Source organism: Fukomys damarensis, unplaced genomic scaffold, assembly GCF_012274545.1.
Source record: "Fukomys damarensis isolate Sample0158 unplaced genomic scaffold, DMR_v1.0_HiC HiC_scaffold_4, whole genome shotgun sequence".
Lineage (NCBI taxonomy): Eukaryota > Metazoa > Chordata > Mammalia > Rodentia > Bathyergidae > Fukomys > Fukomys damarensis.
Genome location: NW_022900916.1, coordinates 69,870,552 through 69,891,547, shown reverse-complemented (window position 1 = coordinate 69,891,547; position 20,996 = coordinate 69,870,552). Strand labels below are relative to the sequence as shown.

The 20,996-nt window shown below is 40.9% G+C and overlaps 1 protein-coding gene across 2 annotated transcripts in view; it reads left to right on the top strand.

Annotated features, from left to right (window-relative positions):
- Nucleotides 1–20,996, top strand: part of Dapk1 (death associated protein kinase 1) — a 187,770-nt gene that overhangs the window by 163,643 nt on the left and 3,131 nt on the right. For both annotated transcript variants that reach the window (XM_010605507.3, XM_010605508.3), the window contains 4 exons: nucleotides 13,067–13,264; nucleotides 14,287–14,425; nucleotides 15,815–15,935; nucleotides 18,071–18,259. In XM_010605507.3, coding sequence (XP_010603809.1) covers nucleotides 13,067–13,264; nucleotides 14,287–14,425; nucleotides 15,815–15,935; nucleotides 18,071–18,259 — 647 coding nt within the window. The remainder of the gene's footprint in view (nucleotides 1–13,066; nucleotides 13,265–14,286; nucleotides 14,426–15,814; nucleotides 15,936–18,070; nucleotides 18,260–20,996) is intronic.

Genomic DNA, 20,996 nt, shown 5'->3' with positions numbered 1-20,996 from the left:
TGAGTCAGCCTCGCCACCTCTCGCATTCCTGCCTGGGTGGAGAAATGAGCCAGGGAAGCAGAGGGTCTCTTCACAGGAGGACTCCAACCCCCAGACCTCTGCCGACACGGCCTAGAGATCAGGGCCAGTGGGTCCGCAAGACACATAATCGAAAGAGAGTCAGGCTGGAATTTGACTTTTGGAGAGTTATGATGATGTCCCAGAAATGACCGTTTAGATAAATGTGGATTTTTGTACAGGAAAAAATAGGGCATTCTCTGAAATAAATCCTATTGCATTTTTTGGAGCAGAAATTAATAGAAGATGTCCTGTTTTCAGGGAGATATGGTACAGTATTCAATATACATACAAACCTTTTTTAGCATCCCTTAAAACGATTGGCATTAGGCAGCATAAACAAACCCAAAACAGACCAGGTAAGTTACAGTTATTAACTCTATAACAAAAGAATGTTTTAAAACGTAACTTACTAGAATATTAAATAAGTTGCACTATTAACTTCAGGATATCTTAAATGATGAACAGATATAACCCTGAGTTGCTTTAAGACTTATTTTTTAAAGCTCATTTTTAAATAACTAGTTGACCTATAGTTTAACAAAGTCTTTACTTTTAGAATTTGTCTCTCTAGTTTATTTTGAAACTTATTAAAAGGATCAGTTATCTTTTGATTTTTATCAGTATTATATATCAACAATTTATGAAATATATTTGACTCAAATATATAATTATTTATAAATTTTTTAAAACAAAGAATATATGAATTATAGAGCAAATGTTTTAGTATCTTAACTATAAGTAACTTAGATATTTTATTTATACTTATTTAACTTTTAACAGTTACTTTTACATTGTCTATAAAATGTAAAACACCTAACAAACACAAGTCACTGTTTCAAAACAATTTTTTGAAACTATAAGGTGCCCTTTTGTTTTCACTTTTGTTAATACGTGTTTGCACTATAGAGCGATAACATTCATTGTAGGGAGTTGGTACATGTGTGTAACACATTTCAGTTCTGCTCTTCCCCCTTCCCTTTATCCCCTTTTATTTTTCCAGCATCAAATTCATTTATCTTATAAGATCTTATGAAGTTAATTATCTTAGATGTAGATTGAAAACCAGACTATTAGTCCAAGGAACATATAGAGCTTGTAAAACACATAAGACAATTGCACTAAATCAGAGTGCACTTTTAGGTACATAGTCTGCACTAGACCACAGTACCTTTGTTTCTTTGCTGAGCAAAATACTTTTTAAACCTATTGTCAGTATCCTGAAATGGTATTTATATGCATTATAACAAATGCTATTTTTTAAATCTTTAAAGGTTTTTGGGGGCTTTTGAACGTGAATATGTAACTTGACCTCAGTGATTATTTTTAACCAAATTTTTATATTACCAAAAGTCAAAGTATTGTGGATAACATGGATGCCCATCAGCGAATCTACTATTAAAGGAACTGTAATAATAATTATGATTATTTAAAGACTATTAAAGAAATTTTAGTAATATGAGTATTTAAAATTTCAAGACTCTGAAGATCTACAAAGATTTAAGAACTGTTGGGAGAAATATTCATTTTATATCAGCTCCTCCTGGCTTTATCATTTTAGAGTTGCGGAAGTGATTGTTTATGGAAAAATGAACACAGCGTTTTTAGGAAATTAGAAAGAAGTACAGCATGTCTCCGTGTCATGGCTACAGCAGTTTCAGGACTGATTGGGTCCAAGACATTCTCAGGCCTGCTCTCTTAAACAAGAGTGGTTTATAAAGCCTGACAGCTTTTACTTGCTTATTTTACTCGATAAAAGTTAAATTAGTTAACAAAAATTCTCTCTGGTTTAGTACAGTAAAAAAGTGGGAGCAATTAAAAAGGTTGCTTATTAAACATTACCTAACTGAGACCAACTGAGAGCTTTCTAAATCAATGTAAAAAAAAAAGTAGGCAATTTTGTCTTATTCATTAACTTGTGTCTGAGTAGACATTGTGCAGACATGCTGCACTTCTTTCTTATTTCCTAAAGGGGTGGGAAGTGGACAAGATGGAGGCTTTTACGTACTACTCAGTAAAAACCGTGATTTCTTTTCACTTAATTGATGTGTAGTAAAATATTATCTCTTAGGACCCCTTTTACTAATGTGAGAAGCAGCCTTTATATTGCCTATTGTCTCCTAAGATTTTTTTTAAAAGCTAATTTAAACTTTTAAGTAAAAGAATGTCTAAGCACTGTTATATTTCTGTCACTATAATGCTTAACTGATTCTGATTTTTGATAATCTTTAAGATCTTAACTCAAAATTTTTTAATTTTCTAAATGTTTTTATATCTTGCTAAACTGAAATTTTTTAAAAGTTAAGCCTGTAAAATGTAATTTTAGTTGGCTAACTCAGGCAGCATGCATGTTTTCAGTTGAGGTTATCTGTCATTTAAAAACTTTTTTAAATTATATAAACAAAAAGTCATTTGGATTTATATATTTTTAGTTAATGAGCAGCCCTTTTTTTAAAGTTAATGTGGTACCATCTAAAGAAGAGATAAATATAAGTGTAGACAAAATATATAATTATATACATTTATATCAACACTCAAGACCTAAAGTTATCATTTATCAGCTTCTAAAAAGTTAAACTTTTGGCACATTTTTATCCTTCTTTATGGCAGAGTAGTACACTCCATTGTATTTTTGGAAGGATGTTTTCTTTATCTCTTCATCTGTCGATGGGCATTTGGGCTGTTTCCAATACTTTGCTGTTACAAGCTATGCCGCTATAAACATAGGTGTGATTATATTGCTATGATATGATGCTTTTAATTCTTTCAAGAAGCTACCAGGAAGAGGGACACCTGAGTCAAATGGAACCTCTAGTATTAGTTTTTTGAGGAATCTCCACACTGATTTCTACGGGAGTTGGATCAGTCTGCACTCCCACCAAGAGGGGAGAAGGGTTCCTTTCTGCCCACAACCCCACCAGCATTTGTTATTGGTTGATTTCTTGATAACAGCCATTCTTTCTGGGGTGAGGCGGAATCACAGCGTTGTTTTCATCTGTGTCTCTCGGATGACCAGTGATGTTAATCTTTTTTCGTATATTTATTTACCACCTGTGCTTCTTCATCTGAGATGTATCTGTTCATTTCAGTTACCCATTTGTGGATTGGGTCTTTAAATTTGGGGATAGTATTTTTTTGAGTCCTTTATATATTCTAAATATTAGTCCTTTGTCTAAGGAATAGCTGGCAAAAATGTTTCCTGTTATGTTGGTTGTCTCTTCACGCTGTTGGTGGCTTCTTTTGCTGTGCAAATGATTTTTAATAAGATGAGATACCGGTTGTTGATTCCTTGTGATAATTCCTGTGCAGTCGGTGTTTGTTCATAAAGTCTTTCTGTGTCTTCAGGGTGTTCCACCTGTTCTCTCTTCAAGCAGATTTATTATTTCTGTTTTAATGTTTAGACCTTTGATCCATTTCTGTTGTAGTTTAGTGTGTGGTGAGAGATATGGGTCTAGTTTTAATCCTCAGCATGTGGAAAGCCAGTTTTCCCAGCACCACTTATTAAAGTGGCTTTTTCCAATGAACACATTTGGCTACTTTGTCAAACAAAGATAAGGTTACCGAGTATGTTTGGGGTTCTTCCTGCAACTTCTAGTCTGTTCCGTTGCTTTTCAGGTCTGTTGTTTAATAAGTACCATGCAGTTTTTATCACAGTAGCTCTGTAGTGTAGTTTCTCTGTTACGTAATTAAGTTTACTGGTACATTTCAGGTGCACATTACAATCACAGTCATCGTTGGGAATCTGTACCTGTACACAGTACATCTTGGTTCTGGTTTTTCCCCATTCCCCTTCCCTCCCTTCCACCCCTGCACCCCTCTCTTTTTACAAAACTTTGTCTCCGTGTTTTCCTTCTCTTCTCATCTTTTCTTTCCCTTCTCTCCGTTCCCCTGTCCCCCCGTTCCCGACTTTCCCTTCCCTTTAGACCTTTGCTTTCCATTTCACATTATCCATTGTACATTGTGGTCCTCATTGACACTTTCACTTTCTCATACCAGAGAAACTATTGGATATTTATGCACTTCAGAGTATGGCCTCAGAGTGCATCCATTTGGCTATAAATGTCTCTAGTCTATCATTCTTTATGGCTGAGTAGTACTCGATTTTAAACTTTTTTTTTTAAACTCCTATCTTCTTTATCCAGTCACCAGTTGATGGGCATTTTGGCTGTTCCCAAGTTTAGCTATTACAAACTAAGCTGCTGTAACATGGATGCACGTATATCATTGTGGTCTGATGCTTTTAAATCTTTTGGAGAGATACCCTACAGGTGAATAATTCAGGCAAATGGGACCTCTAATCCTTGTTTTTTGAGGAATCTCCGTAATGATTTCCACGATGGTTGCACCAGTCTTACACTCTCACCAACATTGGAAATGGGTTCATTTTACTCACAACCCCACCAGCATTTGTTATTGCCTGATTTCCTGATAGCAGCCATTCTTTCTGGGGTGAGGTGGAATCTCAGTGTTGTTTTCATCTGCATCTCTCGGATAACCAGTGATTTTGAACATTTTTTCATATGTTTATTTGCTGTTTCTGCTTCTTTGTCTGAGAAATGTCTGTTCATTTCAGATGCCCATTTTTTTAATTGGGTCTTTAAATTAGGGGGGTTGATTTTTTGAAGTTTTGTATATATTCTAGATAGCAGATCTTTGACTGAGGAACAACTGGTAAAACTTTTTTCCACATTTTGAGTTGTCTCGTCATACTCTTAGTGGTTTCTCTTGCTATGTAGAAGATTTTTAATAAGAAGAGATCCCAATTTTTCTCTGCACTAGTTCACATTAAAACTGAGGTTTTGTTTATAAAGTCTTTTCCTGCACCAATGTCTTTAGGAATTCTACCCCACTTACCTTCTATCACATTTAGTGTTTCTGTTTCAATGTTTAGATCTTTAAAACATTTTGATTTTAGTTTGGTGCATGATGAGAGATATGGTTCTGGTTTAATCCTTGGCAAGTTGAAACTCAGTTTTCCAGCACCATTTATTAAAGAGGCTATCTTTCCTCCAATGAGGGTGTTTGGCTCCTCTGTTGAAGATGAGGTGGCTGAGTCTGTCTGGAGTTGTTTCTGTGTCCTCTAATTGGTTCCACTGATCCCCATGTCTGTTTCTTTGCCAATATCATGCTGTTTTTATCACAGTTGCTTTGAAGTATAGTTTCAAGTTGGGGATTGTGTTAGCCCTTGCCTTGTCTTTCTTGCCTAGAATTGCTTTTCTATTTTAGGTCTCTTCTCGTTCCAAATGAATTTTAGGATTTTTTTTTTTGTAGTTCTGTGAAATATGCTGTTGGAATTTCAATTAGCATTGCAATGAATCTATATAGCAGTTTTGGAAATATAGCCATTTTCACTGTATTGGTTTTTTCCTACCCAAGAACAAGTGACAGGTTTCCATTTTCTGATATCCTCTTCAGTCTCTTCTTTCAGAGTGCTGTAGTTTTCAGAGTAGAGGTCTCTTACTTGACTTCCTTAGACTGATTCTTAGGTATTTCATTTTTTTGGATGCTATTGCGAAAGGAGTTATTTCTTCAGTTGCTTTCTCTGTGAGTATATTGTTCATATACAGAAAGGCTTTTGATTTTTGAGTATTGACCTTGTAAACAGCTGTTCCACTGATTTTGGTTGTAAAATCTAGAAGACTTTTGGTGGAGTTCTTAAGGCCTTCAGTATTAGAGTATGTCATATCAAATAATGACAGTTTGACTTCTTTGATTCCTATCTGTATTCCTTTTGTTTCTTTCTCTTGTCGTATTGCTGTGGGTAATGTTTCCAAAACAGTACTGAACAGGAGTGGTGATAGTGGACATCCTTGTCTTGTTCCTGATTTTGTGAAAGATTTCCGTTTTGACCGTTTAGTATATTTGCTGTTGGTTTTTCATAGATGGTTTTTATTAAGTTGAGATAGAGACCATCTACTCCAATTTTCTATAGGGTTTTATCATGAATGCATTTTGGATTTTTGTAAAACACTTTGTCTGCATCTTTTGAGGTGATAATATGGTATTTTTGTCCTTAGCTCTATTAATGTAGATTATTATATTTATTGATTTACATATGTTGAACTATCCTTGCATCCCTGGGATGAATCCCACTTAGTCAGGTTCTGTGATCTTCTTGATGATCTCATTCTATTTGCCAGTATCTTATTAAGGATTTTTGCATCTATATTCATTAATGAAATTGGCCTATAATTCTCTTTTTCAGTTGGGTCTTTGTTCTGGGATCAAGGTTGATGCTTACTTCCAGGAATGAATTCACGGGTGTTGCTTCCTTTTCAGCTTCACTGAAGAGTTTAAACAGTAGTGGCAATATTTCTTCTCTAAATGTCTCATAGAATTCAGCAGTGAAGCCATCAGGGCCTGGGCTTTTCTTAGTTCGTAAGTTTTTTATTACATTTTTAGTTTCATTGACTGATATTGTCTTGTTTAGAATTTTTAGGTCTTCATTCAACATTTGTAATGTATTTAGAAATCTGTCCATTTATTCTGTTTTCCATCTTATTGGTATATAGGTTCTCAAAGCAGGTATTGATGATCCTCTGGATTTCTGCTAGGTCTGCTGTAATTTCACCTTTTTCCTTCCTGTTTGCCTGGATTTGTGTCTTTTCTTTCCTTTTTTTGATAAGGTTATCTGGGGTTTGTCAAGTTTGTTTATTCTTTCAAAGAACCAACTCAGCTTTGTTGATTTTTTGCATTGTTCTCTTAGTCTTCATTGCGTTGAATTCTGATCTGATCTCTGCTCTGATATTTATAATTTCCTCCTTTGTATGAGCTTTGGCTTTGTCCTGCTCTTCTTTTTCTAGCAGCTTGAGGTTCAGCATCAGGTTGTATAATTGAGCTGGTTCTGTTTTCCTAATAAGCATATTCACTGCTATATATTTTCCTTGTAAGACTGACTTAGTTGTGTCCCATAGATTCTGATATGTTTTATTGACATTGTCATTTAATTGTAGGAACTGTCTTATTTCTTCTTTATTTTTCTCGGTGACTCATTGGTTATTCAGAAGTGTGGTGTTCAATCTCCATGTATTTATGAAAATCTTGTGTTTCTTTTGCTGTTGATCTCCAATGTCGATGTGCTATGGTCTTATAATGTACAGGGGATAACTTCAATTTATTTGCACTTACTTAGACATGTTTGATGAGCGAGTATGTGGTCTGTTTTGGAGAATGACCCATGTCCAGACAAAAAGAATGTGTATTCTGATTTTATGGGGTGGAATGCTGTGTAAACATCTGTTAAGTCCATTTGTTCAAGAGTTTGATTGAGTTCTAGTATTCCATTTTTTATTTTCTGTCTAATTGACTTGTCTGTGACAGTGGGGTATTGAAGACCCCCACTACTATTTAATTAGTACTTATTTGATTTTACATGTCCATTAGTATTTGTTTTATATAGTTGCATGCACTAGTATTTGGTGCATGTATATTTATGATTGTCATCTCTTCCTCTTGGATTTTTCCCTTTACAAGGATTTAGTGGCATTCTTTATCTCTCTTAAACAGTGTTGGTTTGAAATCCATTAGATCTGCAAATAGGGTAGCTACTCCTGCTTTTGGGGGGTTCCTCTCTTATGGAGTATTGTTCTCCACCCTTTAACTTTCAGTCTCTGGTTTCTTTTTGAATTGTTTCTTGTATGCATCATGTAGTTGGATCCTGCTACTTGACCCATTCTGCCTGTTACTTCTTTTGATTAGTAAGTTGAGACTATTAACATTGATTGTTATAACTGGCATTGACTTATCCTTGGCATGACTTTTTTTTTTGTCAGATTCTTCCCATTTGCATTTAATTTCTTATCACAGCTGATGGATTCAGTCTGCTGGGCTTCCTGGGATTGTGATTCTCATTGTCTTTCTTTTCCTAGGAAATTATTTAAAAATGTTTGGAGTACTGGTTTGGTATTCATGAAGTTCCTCAGGTGCTCTTTTTCATGAAAGTATCTTAATTTCTGCATCAGTGTGGAAAGATAGTTTTTCAGGGTACATCAGTCTGGGTTGGTTGGAGGCTTTTTTCCTTTAGGGCTTGGATTCACTCCATGGTCTTCTTGCCTTGAGGGTTTGTGTTGAGATGTCTGCTGTGATTCTGATGAGCTTTCCTTTGTATGTGATTTGTTTCTTTTTTCTAACTGCTTATAGCATTTTGTTCTTCTGTTGGGTTTATGGAATCTTAAGTATTACATGCCTAGGTGTAAATTTTTTGATCATGGCTATTTGGAGTCCTATATGCCTCACTTTGCTATATGTAATGTTCTTTTCCCTTGCTTGGGAAGTTTTTTTCCATTACTTCTGTGAATAGTTTTGTTTTGTTTTGTTTTTAATGTCATCATTTGTATTCTCTCCTGTTTCTTCATTGAGTATGATCAGCCTTATATTATTTTTCTTTGCATCATCTAGCAACTGCTGGGTCAATTTCTCTTGGTCCCTTACTATTTTTAAGAAATTTTTCTTTTCCTGGTCACTAATTGTAATCCTCTCTTCTGTATCTGAAATTCTTTTCTCACATTGGCTCATTCTGCTGTGTAAACTTTCAATGGCGTTTTTAATCCTCTGGAAATCTGTTTGCATTTGTTTTATGGATTCTGTTTGTTTCCTATGTTGGGATTCCATCGTGTTCCTCACCTCCTCTTATTTTTTATCTTTGCTCTTACACTATGAACACAATCTGTTGTTATCTGAGAAATTAGTTCTGATTTAATTTTTTCTAGATCCTCTTTGGTTGCCAGTTCAGGGAGTCCAGGTAGTTGAGTATCAGATTGTTCCATCTGTTTCCCTTTGGGGTTGCCTTAGGTAATCTGGAAGACTAGTTTTAAGACTTTTTTATGCATCTTCTAATTTCCACAGATGTGGCTTGCTATGCCTTAGTTGAGGCAACTTTTTCCTCACCCCATGGTCGTCAATTCTCAGCAAGCCACCAAGGTGCCTTTTCTCTAATGCTTAGCACTGCACCAATTCCTGGGTTCAGAGGTGCTGTCCTGTTGTCCAGGTGGAGTTCTGAGGCCTCCGAACACTTGGGATGATATCTAGGTGTGCCTGTGGCTAGGGCCTGCCCTCCTACATAGCTGTTGTCTAGGAGAGCCTTTGTCTTGGGGCTGTGCACCCCAGTCCCTGGTGTCTGGGAAGGATTCTGGCTAGGGTCTGTGAGCACTTACACTGGTATTGATGGGCCTTTACTCTGCTGTGCACCTGTGCAGCTCTTTTCCCAGTGGGTTTTTGGCTGGGGCCTGTGGGCCCAAACAGCAGTGGTCAGGGAAAGGCCCTGGCTGGATCTTCCTACAGCCACACTGCTGTGGTCCACATTGGCTTTTCCTGGGATCTGCAAGCACTTACCAATGGTATCTGGGCAGGCCTCTGGCTGTTTCTTGACTCTCTAACAGTTTTTAATATTCTGTTCTTGTGCTGTATTTCTAGCATCTTGATAATTATCTGCCTTAGTGTCAATTTATTTTGGTCATGGCTGATTGGAGTTCTGTATACCTCACTAATTTGTGTGACTGATTTTTTTTCATGTTTGGGAAGTTTTCTGACATTACTTCTTTGAACAGGGTTTTTATTGTTATTTCATTTGTACTATTTCCTGCCTTTTTATTGACTCCAGTCATTCTTCTATTTTTTTTTTTTTGCATCATCTTGCAGTTGTTGTTTGATTTTTTCATGACTCCTTGCCATTCTTAAGCTATCTTTTTATTCATGGTTGTTAACTGCAGTCCTGTCTTCTAAAACAGAAATTCTGTCTTCACCTTCATTCAATCTATTATGTGTCCTTTCGATGGAATTTTTAATCTCCTGGATGTCCGTTTGAATCTGTTCATGGATTCTCTTTCTCTCCTATGTTGAGCATTCATGGTTTCCATCTTTTCCCTAAGCTCCTGTTTTTTTATCTGTGTCTACTCTAGATGCATTGAGCATATCCTTTATTTTGATCATTTCTTTTTTTAACCTGAGAGATTATTTTCTCTATAACTCCATACAACTGTTTGTTTTGTTTGTTTGTTTTTTACTTATGCTATTATTATTTCCAAAATTTCAGGTGGATGACTTCCGATTTCTCCTATATCATTGTCCTCTGTACTTGTCCTAGGTAGGCTAGAGGTCTGGAATTGCATTTTGCTTCTGCATCTTGTCATTTTCATTTCTTGTTGTTTCATTTTGTTTTCTGTGTTAATGCTTATAAGTGTCTTATGGCCATTAGCCTTATCACTAATGTCAAGGCTTCCTTAGGAAGGGTCTACTCCTCAGAGATGTCTTCTGGTTCTTGGTGTTTGTGTCTGTCCCAAGACCCTACCTTTCCAATTCATTAAGGATAAGAGGTTGCTATCTGTTTAACTCAACACCTAGTCCTTTGGTACTGGACTGTGGTAAAGGGTGGCCCCAGATAACTGAAGTGTTATACAAGGAAGAACAACTGATTATGACATCCTGGCTAAAGTACACAATTAGCAGTATCAGTAGCATCAAAAACAAGTACAGCCTACAAACGAACACATTATGGTAACTATTAATTTTTTACCTTTAACCATAGGAGCAAGATCTACAGTTATATAACACGGTCCCTCATAAACCTTGAACTTACATGCAGTGAGTTTCCCCCTCAGGGATTTTACCCTGTAAGGAGGGAATTTAAGAGAGATAAGGGGCAAAACACAGAGATGAGTGAATGGAGAAGTATTTGGGCGAGACTGGAGGACAACAGATGATCACCCACACTTTGGGAAACTGGAGCAAAGGGCAGGAGAGAAAGCATGAGGGATAACGCAGAGATTATCGGGGTGTACCTGAAAGGCAAGAGATGATTTTCTCACTTACATGAAAATATCATAAACTCAAGAGAGATAGTTGAGGAAAGAGAGAAAGAAGACGAGTAGAACAAAATGAAGGTAAAGCTAAAAACCTACATAGCAAAGAAAAAACCAACCAACAAACCAGGCAGAAAAAGGAAGCAAAACCAACAAAGAAAGAAAACAAAGATAAAACTCCTCTGACGTCCACAGTTCTGTGGCGGTATCCAAGGCTGGGACTGGTGGTCTTCAGCCAGCAGCTCTTGAGATGCCTCTCTGCCCCCACCCTCCAAATCTCCTTACCTGGGATGCTGTCACACCCTCAGGCAGGGACAGCCCTGGGCTGTTCTCAGGCCCATGTGCAGTTGACTGCACTCAGTGTTTGCACAGCTTCTTGTGTTCACCCACTGGCGCTTCTCCATCACGTCCCACCGCTTGTCAAAGGGTGGGCAGTGGGAGTGCGTGCTGCGCCATTGCAAATACAGCCCAGAGCTACTAGGTTCCACTTAAAGCTCCTGCCTAGCAGGCTGACACTGAACTGTTTAAATCCTCAATGCACCTCTGCATCTTTCTCTCAAGCCCCTAGCCTCCAGCCCCACCTCCACCACGCTGCTGCAGTGGCTGGGTAGATGAAAAAAGAAAAGGAAAAGGGGCTGGCAGAAAGTAGGCAGATTATTTCCAGTCACTTGCCTCTGTGTTTGCCCGTGACATCTGCTGCCAGGATATGGCATCTTTTGTGTGGAGGAGGCAAAAGAGGCCAGAGGCCTTTTTCCCCAAGGCTATCCTCTGTGGCTTGAGTTAGCTGCGCTCTTTCAGTCCATCAGTTTCTGGGGGACTTCCCAGTATGTGCTTCTTGCTCCACCTGCTGCTGAACCCTGGGGGCTGATGCACTGTTTTATGAAGTCCCATGCCAATGTTTTATCTGATCTACGGTTTCTTATTTCGGATTGATTTTGGTGTCAGGATATATGTCCCTTCCCTTTCTTCCAGTTACCTGTGATTTTAGTTGACTTCTGTCTGAGTAGGTCCAGTGTGACTCCTCCTCCATTCAGCCCTGTTGAATCTCCTCCTTATATAATTTTAGATGGTACTGAAATCTGTTGTCTATTTTAGAATAAAGGTGGCTATAAGAAGAGAAAGATAAAAGAAACGGAAGCATACCAAAACAAATGAATACTTTAAAACAAATACCTGGAAATTTTTTTTAAACTGTGAATTTCTTTTACACCAGTCAGTACCCCAGAATGATCTGTAGTAGGTGTGAGTGGCCATAAATGGCATTCATTGCCAGACAGTCTAACAGAATGTACGAGTTGTGAGGACAGTAGGTCCCTGGAGTTCACTTCATGGTAGAAAACCAGGCAGAGCTCGTCAGCTCCCAGAACCTTTTTTGTTGTTGTTAATCAGCAAAAGTGTTTATAAGCAGCCAATGCTGTGAACAGGAAAGGAGGAAGATTCTCAAGTGTGAGAGTCCCTGGAAGCTGCTGGAAGGTTGTTGGGGTCCTGACCTTGTATTCAGCTAGACATAAGCTGTCGTTGCTTTTAAATTGACTGTTAGGATGCAAGGCATTCAAGACCAGGGACTTATGTCTCATCTGGGCCACCAAAATTTTTATAGATCACTTAAGCTCAGGTTCATCTACTCACCGCTAACCAAATTAGTAAAAAGTAGGTATTTACTTAAGGCTAGCTCCAAGGCAAGAGAGGGGCCTGTTTGCCTCAAAACACCACTCACCATTTATAAGTGGGCAAGGATCTTTTATAATAAAAAGCAGAGAAGAGGGAAGACAGAGAAATAATGCGTATCTCCGTACTGCCTTTATCACTTTTAGCCATCTTCAGTTCATTGTCCCTTCTTCTAAAAAAAGAAAAGAAACAAACAGGCAGAAACCTGAGCTCCAGGCTTCCTGCTGCCAGCATCTACTTATTCTGTTCATTCATTTGGGCTAAAGAGAGGTGGGAAAACCTGTCTATTCCTTAGACCTCAAAGAGCCACTTACTTGTTTCTAAAAAGCAAAATACAAAGAACACCCCTGATTTAGAGTTCCATTTTGGCGTGCTAGTTATATAAGTATTACACACGTGGATCTACCTTTAAGTCGGTGTTGTACATACACACAAAAATACCATCAATATCTCTAGCCCTATGCAGAATCCCTAGAGTGCTAAGAAAAAGTGCTGTTTTTGGTGGAGGCTTTTCCAGTGATAATTTTTATTTTCTTTTTCTGCAGGAGTTGGTGATTTCAGTGTGTGGGAGTTCTCTGGAAATCCAGTGTACTTCTGCTGTTATGACTATTTTGCTGTAAATGATCCTACGTCGATCCATGTCATCGTTTTTAGTCTAGAAGAACCTTATGAGATTCAGTTGAACCAAGTGATTTTCTGGCTCAGTTTCCTAAAGTCTCTAGTCCCGGTGGAGGAGCCCATAGGTGAGCTGAGCCTCCAGGCTGTTACTGCTCCTCCTATTCTCTTCTGTTGCTGCCACCCGTCTCATGCTGGGCCACAGCCATGCCCAGACCCTGAAGCTTGGTTCTCAGAGCTGCCATCTCCGTTCCTTTCTTCTCCCCACTGGGAGGTTCCACTCTGTGGCTCACCTGGGAGCTCACTCTGTGTTCTACGGGGAGTTTTTGTCCCATGATCACATATTTCTATCTCAAAGACCAGTTCTAATATATTCCCTGAGAGCCGTTTTTCATTTTTCCTGTACTTTAGAGCCATGGTTATTTTTGCTGGACGCAAAGTGGAAGTGCTCTTGCTCCCTTTTTGAAAAGACCCATAGTTCACCAGTAGAATGAGCTGTCAGTTCTGCTGACCCTTCAAGCGCCGAGAAAAGTGGCCTGATGGCTGACTGGCCTCCTGACGTTATTTCTGTAGGGGAGGAGAACATGGAGAATGGACTTCTGTTTGTGTAGAACAAGAGAAGCAGCCTTCCCTAGGGAAACGCAGCACTCGGCAACCATACCTTTTCCCTAGAAAACCATAGAATAATAAATTCAGTTTAATATCCCTCAGCATGCTGCCATTTCTCCTTTATCACATTTTCTTTTTCAACATTTCCATAAGTGAGAGCTGCTATCATGTGAGTCACAGACAGTTTCTCTTTGGACCAAGCTTTGTTTGGGCCTGAAAAGAACACCCTCCTTGCAGGAGGTTCAGTCCTGTCCCTCACGTAGGAGGAAGTGTTTGTATGAAGCCCTGAAAAGCTGACATGTGCTGCAGGCAGTTGTGGTCCACAGCTGAGACCACTCCTTACTGCCCAGAATGGGCTCCCTTGTTTCCCAGGCCTGGGGCCTTCTAGGGGGTTATACCTTGCGTCAGGGCCCTGAAATCCCTGGGCAGATTCTACATCCCCTGAAGAGGGTCTGGCTGTGAGGCCACAGCGCCCCTCTCTTAGGCAGCAGAGCGAGCCAGGTAGGGAGCTGCCTTCTCAGAGTTCCTTCTCCGTCCCCAGCCTTCGGTGGTAAGCTGAAGAACCCACTCCGAGTGGTCCTGGTGGCCACCCATGCTGACATCATGAATGTCCCTCGTCCAGCTGGAGGCGAGTTTGGATATGACAAAGATGCGTCGTTACTGAAAGAGGTCAGGAACAGGTAAGGGAAGCCTGGGGAGCCTCCTATCCAGGGGACTGGACTTGGGAGGTGGGTGTGAGAACAGATGGAAGCCATGTGACAGGAATCAATGGCCTTTCTTCCACAAATTAATCTTTTTTATTTTTCATCTTCCAAAGAATGAATATGCATGTAACAATTAAATAAAAATGCAGAGCATTTGGTGAAGAGGAGCAGCCCTTTCACTGCTGCCTTCCACCAGCACCATTGTCCTGAGGGGATTTCTGCTGGTTGCTTTACTGTTTAGTTCTTTTCCTGATCATCAACATAGCACAGATCAGTGTTTCTCAACGTGCAGGTGCAGCGCAGTGGTGGGCCGTGAAATTATTTAAGAGGTGATGACTAATTCTCTATACAGTGGGATAGGATGAGATGGAATGGAACAGAAGGGAATAAAACAGATCAAAGTGCATTTATTGTCAAGTATTTTTAAATTTTTTCTTTCGCTTACAAAATGTGGGTGTGCACAGGGTCAGAGGTAAAGAATATACATTCTTACTCGGATACTGTAATACTCCTTTTTTCCATTGTTACAGTTATTTACCCAGAACTGGGTAACTCCTAAAGAAAGAGTTGATTTAGTTCACAGTTTAGGAGGCAGAAAGTCTCAGCAGCATACCAGCAGCTCTGGGAAGCCCTCCGTGGCTACAGCACACTGTGGCACAAAGCATCATGGTAGGATTACCTGTGAAAGGAAGCCAGAGAGAGAGCCAGGGATCCTACTCTCTCTGTAGCAACTCTCTATGAGGTATAACCGGGATCCCATGGAAACTGTACTAATTCCTTTGGCGAGCAGCACCTCGATGACTTTCATCACTTTCAGTTAGGCCCCACCCTGGGAACTTACATACACCACACTGGGAACTTAGTCTCACACACATGAGCCCTGGGAAGACAGACCACATCTGCAGCAAGCATTCTCCACCAAACACAGAGTGAACTGTGTGTTAGTAACTTGAATGTTGAACTGCCAGTTTGAGGTACATATCTTCTTTCCTCCTGGTGTGAAAGTCAGTCTTCTGTGAATGCTTTGAGGTGAGTGGTATAACTGTAGTGCTGTACCCCTGCCGTTAGTTCCTACACTTTCAGCAGCGACACTCACAAAATGGACTTGTGGGCCTCTCCTTCCCTGCTCAGGAGGAGCTGCCGCCTTTCCATTGTGTCCCTGCTGCGGGCTGGAAAGCCATTGGTCTCGTTGGTGTGACGGGAATGCCTGCCAGCCGATGTCCCCAGACCTGTGCACCTAGAGGGACCAAGCAGAGTCCACCGAACAACGGGGACGGGGGGGCCTCTGCCAGGTTCTCTGGGGCCCGTGTGGAAAGACCTGAGGAAACTGACTCAGGGCTGATGTAGCTCTTGCTCTCTTCATAGGTTTGGGAATGATCTTCATATTACAAATAAATTGTTTGTGCTCGACGCTGGGGCTTCTGGGTCTAAGGACATCAAGGTACTTCGGAATCACCTCCAGGAAATTCGGAGTCAGATTGTCATGGTGAGTCTCTCCCGGAGGGCCCCAGATCCGACCTCTGCCATCATGAACAGTGACCAGGGGACAAGCCTCTGTTCTGCTCTTTTTCAGTTTAGTTTGCTGGGGACACTTTCAGAGTAGGACCTGGACCAAGGGACCACATGGATATGGCATAAGCATATTATTCTGCAGTGAGGCAGGACAGAAAGAAACAAGCCATGGTAAGAGATGGTTATTATGGGTCAGGTGGACCCAATCAGAGTGCTTGCAGTTCTTACAGTTTACATGGTTTGTTTAAATATAGGATTTATTTTTACAAATTGCAAAAGGAATTCTAAAGTACTTTATTGTGAAATGTGAGAAAATTCAGAGAAAAGGTCATAAAATTTATCAAAGGACCATTTTAGAAAAGTTAGAAAACACTAACAAAATTTATTGAATAACATAAAACTATAGATCAGAACAAATGGAATGCGGGCATGTTCTTGCCACAGATAAGATAAGAAAAAATGCTTCATTTTCCCAAGTTAAATAAATTTCATACAGTTTCAGCTCGCATCTCAGTGGAATGGAGGTGGCTGCAGCTTTTAATCTTCAAATTTCAGTGGAAGAAGAAATAAAACACATGATGCAGGCTCTATAATCAAAGTAAGAACAGGTTAGAGAGTGTCAGTGTAAATCATATCTAACATTTAGTGAGAAACAAGTATTTTAATGTAATGAGGGAAGTATTTGCTTAATAATCCTGCACAACTGGTTATTTTGCTGGGAGGAAATAAAGCTGATTATCCTACTTTCCACACTACGTGAACATTTATGGATTAAAACTATTGAATATTCAAATATAAAGCAATAAATATCTTGGAGAATAATTTTGGGGAATGTGTTCTTAAAATAACTTAGAACTGAGGCAAACTTTTAAAGAAAGGTTAGAAAAATGTAGAAGTCTTCAAAGAAAGTGTATCTACTTGACAACACAAGCATTTACTCTCTGACAGTAAAGATTGATAAAATTAAAAGGTAAAATAGTCTGGAGAAAATAATCAATACATTTGACAATAAAGAATTGTTAATTCATAATATGCAAAAAGCTTTGTAAAACTTATAAGAAACAGAAGAAACTGTGCTAAAAGGCGAAAGTGCTACATTGCTCTCAGGAGTGTTCCGACCACATGAGCCCAACTCTGACTCGGGTTGGTGTGTGACACCGCTACTGTCGCACAGAGGAACCTGGGATCTCGTTCCTTTCCAACACCAGGCTCTAGTTCCACACCTGCACTCAGACTGCTCAGGAGGCCCTTTTCTCCAGCACGAAAATGTGGTCCTCGCCCCTCATGCAGGCCCCTATAGCACGTGCAGCAGATGGGCGTGGTCTGGCAGGCCTCTGGCAATCGGAGCCCGCAGCCAGCAGGCGAGAGCTGCCCTGTATTTGGATGATAGCCTCTTTCCTCAGGCAGCATGGAGTCCTTGAAGGTTTTGAATTAGGCTGTGGTAAACCCTTCAGCAACCCCTCAGGCGAGACAAGTGCAGCCCCCAGATCAACTGTTTATGCCTGAAAACTTTTTTTATTAGGGATTGGAATTTAGGTGACAAAACTTGCTTGGAAAAGGGTACCTAATTAACCGTGCTTGTGTGGCTGCTAATTAGGATGGTATGTTGAGAGGAATCTGCAACCTAGGCTGGTTTACTTAACAAACTTGAAAAGTTAAAAACCAGCTTCAAAGCAGTTACCAAGCATTGGTCTGATGGAAACAAAAGTTCAATAGCAATCCTCATGAATACCGAATTCACTGGTCAAAATCCACTCTACTGTTGCAAAGATACTCATTCTCTCTGTTCCTAAAGAACCCATTTCCAGAGTGCAACCATTGCTTGCCAGTGGAGCATGAGGAGGGGTAAGGGAGTGAAGAAAGTAAAGGCGGGTGAGAACTGAGCAGAGCATGATGTGTTATGAAATTCCGGAAGTCTGAAGGTGCCATATGTAGGACAGACAGAGCTGAAAAGCTTGTACAGAGCTGTACATTTGACAGATTCTGCCCCCACTAAAGCAGTGACTCCCCCAGCACTCCACCAGCAAAGGGCCAGCTTCTTTGGGGGTCACGGGGAGCACACACGGCCGCGAGGCTCCTCACTGGCTTCTCCCGCCCCACGCACTCCAGGGCTGCCCCCCCATGACTCACCTGTGTGAGAAAATCATTTCCGCACTGCCGTCCTGGAGGAGGCTCAACGGGCCCAACCAGCTGATGTCGCTGCAGCAGTTTGTGTACGACGTGCAGGACCAGCTGAACCCTCTGGCCAGCGAGGAGGACCTCAGGCGAATTGCACAGCAGCTCCACAGCACAGGCGAGGTGAGTTCTCCAGTGGTCAGGCAGCGGAGCACATCTGATCCAGGGCCGGCAGGGGGAGAGGGCCTAGGGTGGCGAAGTGGACATAACCGAGTCGCCCACAGTATTTCCAGATGTGCAGTTATCGCAGCCTTGGGTGATCACCAGACCTGCAGCGCTCTGCTTCTCCTCCATCTTAACATGACTGTTTGGATGTCTCTGCTTTGCTTTTGTCACCCAGTTGCTGTTAGGGGCACAGGCTCACTGTCCTGCGAGTGTCTTCCCACTCACCTCTGGAGACTTGGCATGTGTCTGCTCTTTCTGGCAGCCCTAAGCTGGTGGTCCCCTGTGGTCAGGAGGTTCCAGCTCCAAACAGGCTTCCTGGTCTACAAAGAGTTGACAAAGGTGATTGGCTGTCCTCAGGTAGAGCGTCCTGGAGACACTCAAAGAAATAGTGAGCAGAGCACAGACTGATCATAACCCTAACGACACACTGAAAACTCAGATGTCTGCTTAGAGTAACAGAAAGTCAGGCTCTGCTCCTGATTGTTTGGCATTCAGCACTGGTGTTGGGTGCGTGTACCCGTCCTGGAAAGGGACACAGCTTCACGTTCCTGCCTCCTGTGAAATCAGGAGGCAGCATGGGCTGGACTGGCCCAAGAGCATCCCTTATAAATATTAATAACTAGAAGCAGATGGAGAATATTGAAACCAGAAGCTTGGGTGCTACATCACAGCCATACTTGTATGAGTTGTTGTTCTCTTTTTTTGGTACCGGGGATCAAACTTGGGACCTTGCACTCGCGAAGCAGGTGGCGGCACCACTGAGCTAAATCCCCAAACCCAGTGAGTTGTGTATTTTGAAACTAATACTGAATCCAGAAGCCAATGCAAACAGAAGAACCACCAGTAGTGATTTCATTAGTCTTTGAAACTCCCAGTGAACAACAAGCAAATCTCCTGGTTCCTGCAGCAGTACTGTGAAGTGGCTGCAAGGAAGGATGGGTGAATTCAAGCTCAGATTGTAAGACATAGCTGGATAGAAAATGTTTTAACTCATTCATTTGGCGCACTACTCTCTTATTTCACCAGCAGCTCCCTAGATCACAGCACATAATTCCTTTAGTTTGATATCACATCCCCCTTAAGCTCAAGCCTTAAGTAAACGAACACTTACAGAGAAAAAAAAAGAAGGGAAACGCAGTCGCATGGCCCCACTCTGACTGAGCCCAACTCCTTCCTTTCTGCTGCTGCCCTCCTGAAGTGCTCTGTACACCTTGTTCACGCTGCCCCTCATCTGTCCTGCGGCCCAGGACAGCACACAGCATGTGGGAACCTGGCTCGTCTCCTCTCCCACGACCCTGAGCGATGGCAGTACTAAATGCAAGTGGTGACCCATCGAGTACCCTGTCGGGAATGTGTACATGAATTTCCAATCTGAGGCTCAAGCGCAAGCGGAATGGTGTAGAATGGGCATCATAAAGGTCTGAGCCATACTAGGAAGAAGAGTCTGCCCTGTGGCCAGCAGGGGAAGTGTGTGCCGCCTGGGTGGAAGGAGCCTTTTTCATGGACACAGCCCACAGCAGAGAGGAAGCAGAGGAAGAGTGACTGTCCCCTGTATATATAAAGATACATATATTAAAATAGCCAGCTGCCAGGCGTGGTGGTGCAGGCCTGTAATCCCAGCACTTGGGAGGCTGAGGCAGGAGGATCGCTGTGAGTTCAAGACCAGCCTGGGCTACATAGTGAGTTCCAGGTCAGTCTCAACGATATAGTGGGACCCTGTTTCAAAAAGCCAGCTAACCAGCTTTCACCACTTTTCAAATATTCTGAGTATCTGGAATTTTGCTGAAAAACCAATAGAAATTGGGCCCAGGGGTTTCCAGAAGACACAGACACAGATCTTTCAGAGCAATAAAGGAAAGCAAAATTCTTCCTCACAAAAAGTCTTTACTTTCTGTAGGTCCAAAACAACTTTATACGGAAGTTTTCATTTGCAAGAAGGAAACTTAGTGGAGTTACTTTCTCACAGCTATTGTGACTAGATAATCACCGTGATAGATTGAGGCAGCCATTTTCCCCTGCTGAGTAAAACTATATTACCAAAGACCTGAAACGCAGCCGCCTGCCTCGCAAGTATAAGGTATTGAGTTCGATCCCTGGTACCAAAAAAAAAAAATCTTTTTAAAGGCCTGAAAGAATCAACTTTCCCTCTACCTTCTTTCCAAGAAACATCTGTATGAGATTAACGTATGTTAGGGGACTTTCCTTGTAAGAGTATTTGTGTGCAGCTTTCTAGTGTTTTTTGTTTTGTTTTGATTTTCTTTTGGTATCAGGGATTGAACTCGGGTCCTTGCTCTTGCGAGGCAGGTGGCGGAACCACTGAGCTAAATCCCCAGCCCTAGCTTTTGAGTATTAAGAGAAACTAATTGAATATATAATTGAGTCCCCTACAAAGAGTGAAGCCAAGGGTATCAGTTTCTGTCTGAATATCCCCCCTCTCCTGAATACCTTGAAAGAAGTTTGGGGTTTTGTTATTTTTTTTTCTAACTTTTAGATTTTTTAAGAGCTAAACATGACCTATCAGCCTGAAGTCCCTCCAGTCACCACCCCTGGTGTCTGATTCCCATCCTTTCTCTGAGGTGAACTATCATCACAGTTGTACATCTTTCCAGACCTTTTGTATGGAAACATTCAAGTTTACATAATCATATATGTGTTACGTATGCATTTACATAATTATACATATCACACACACACA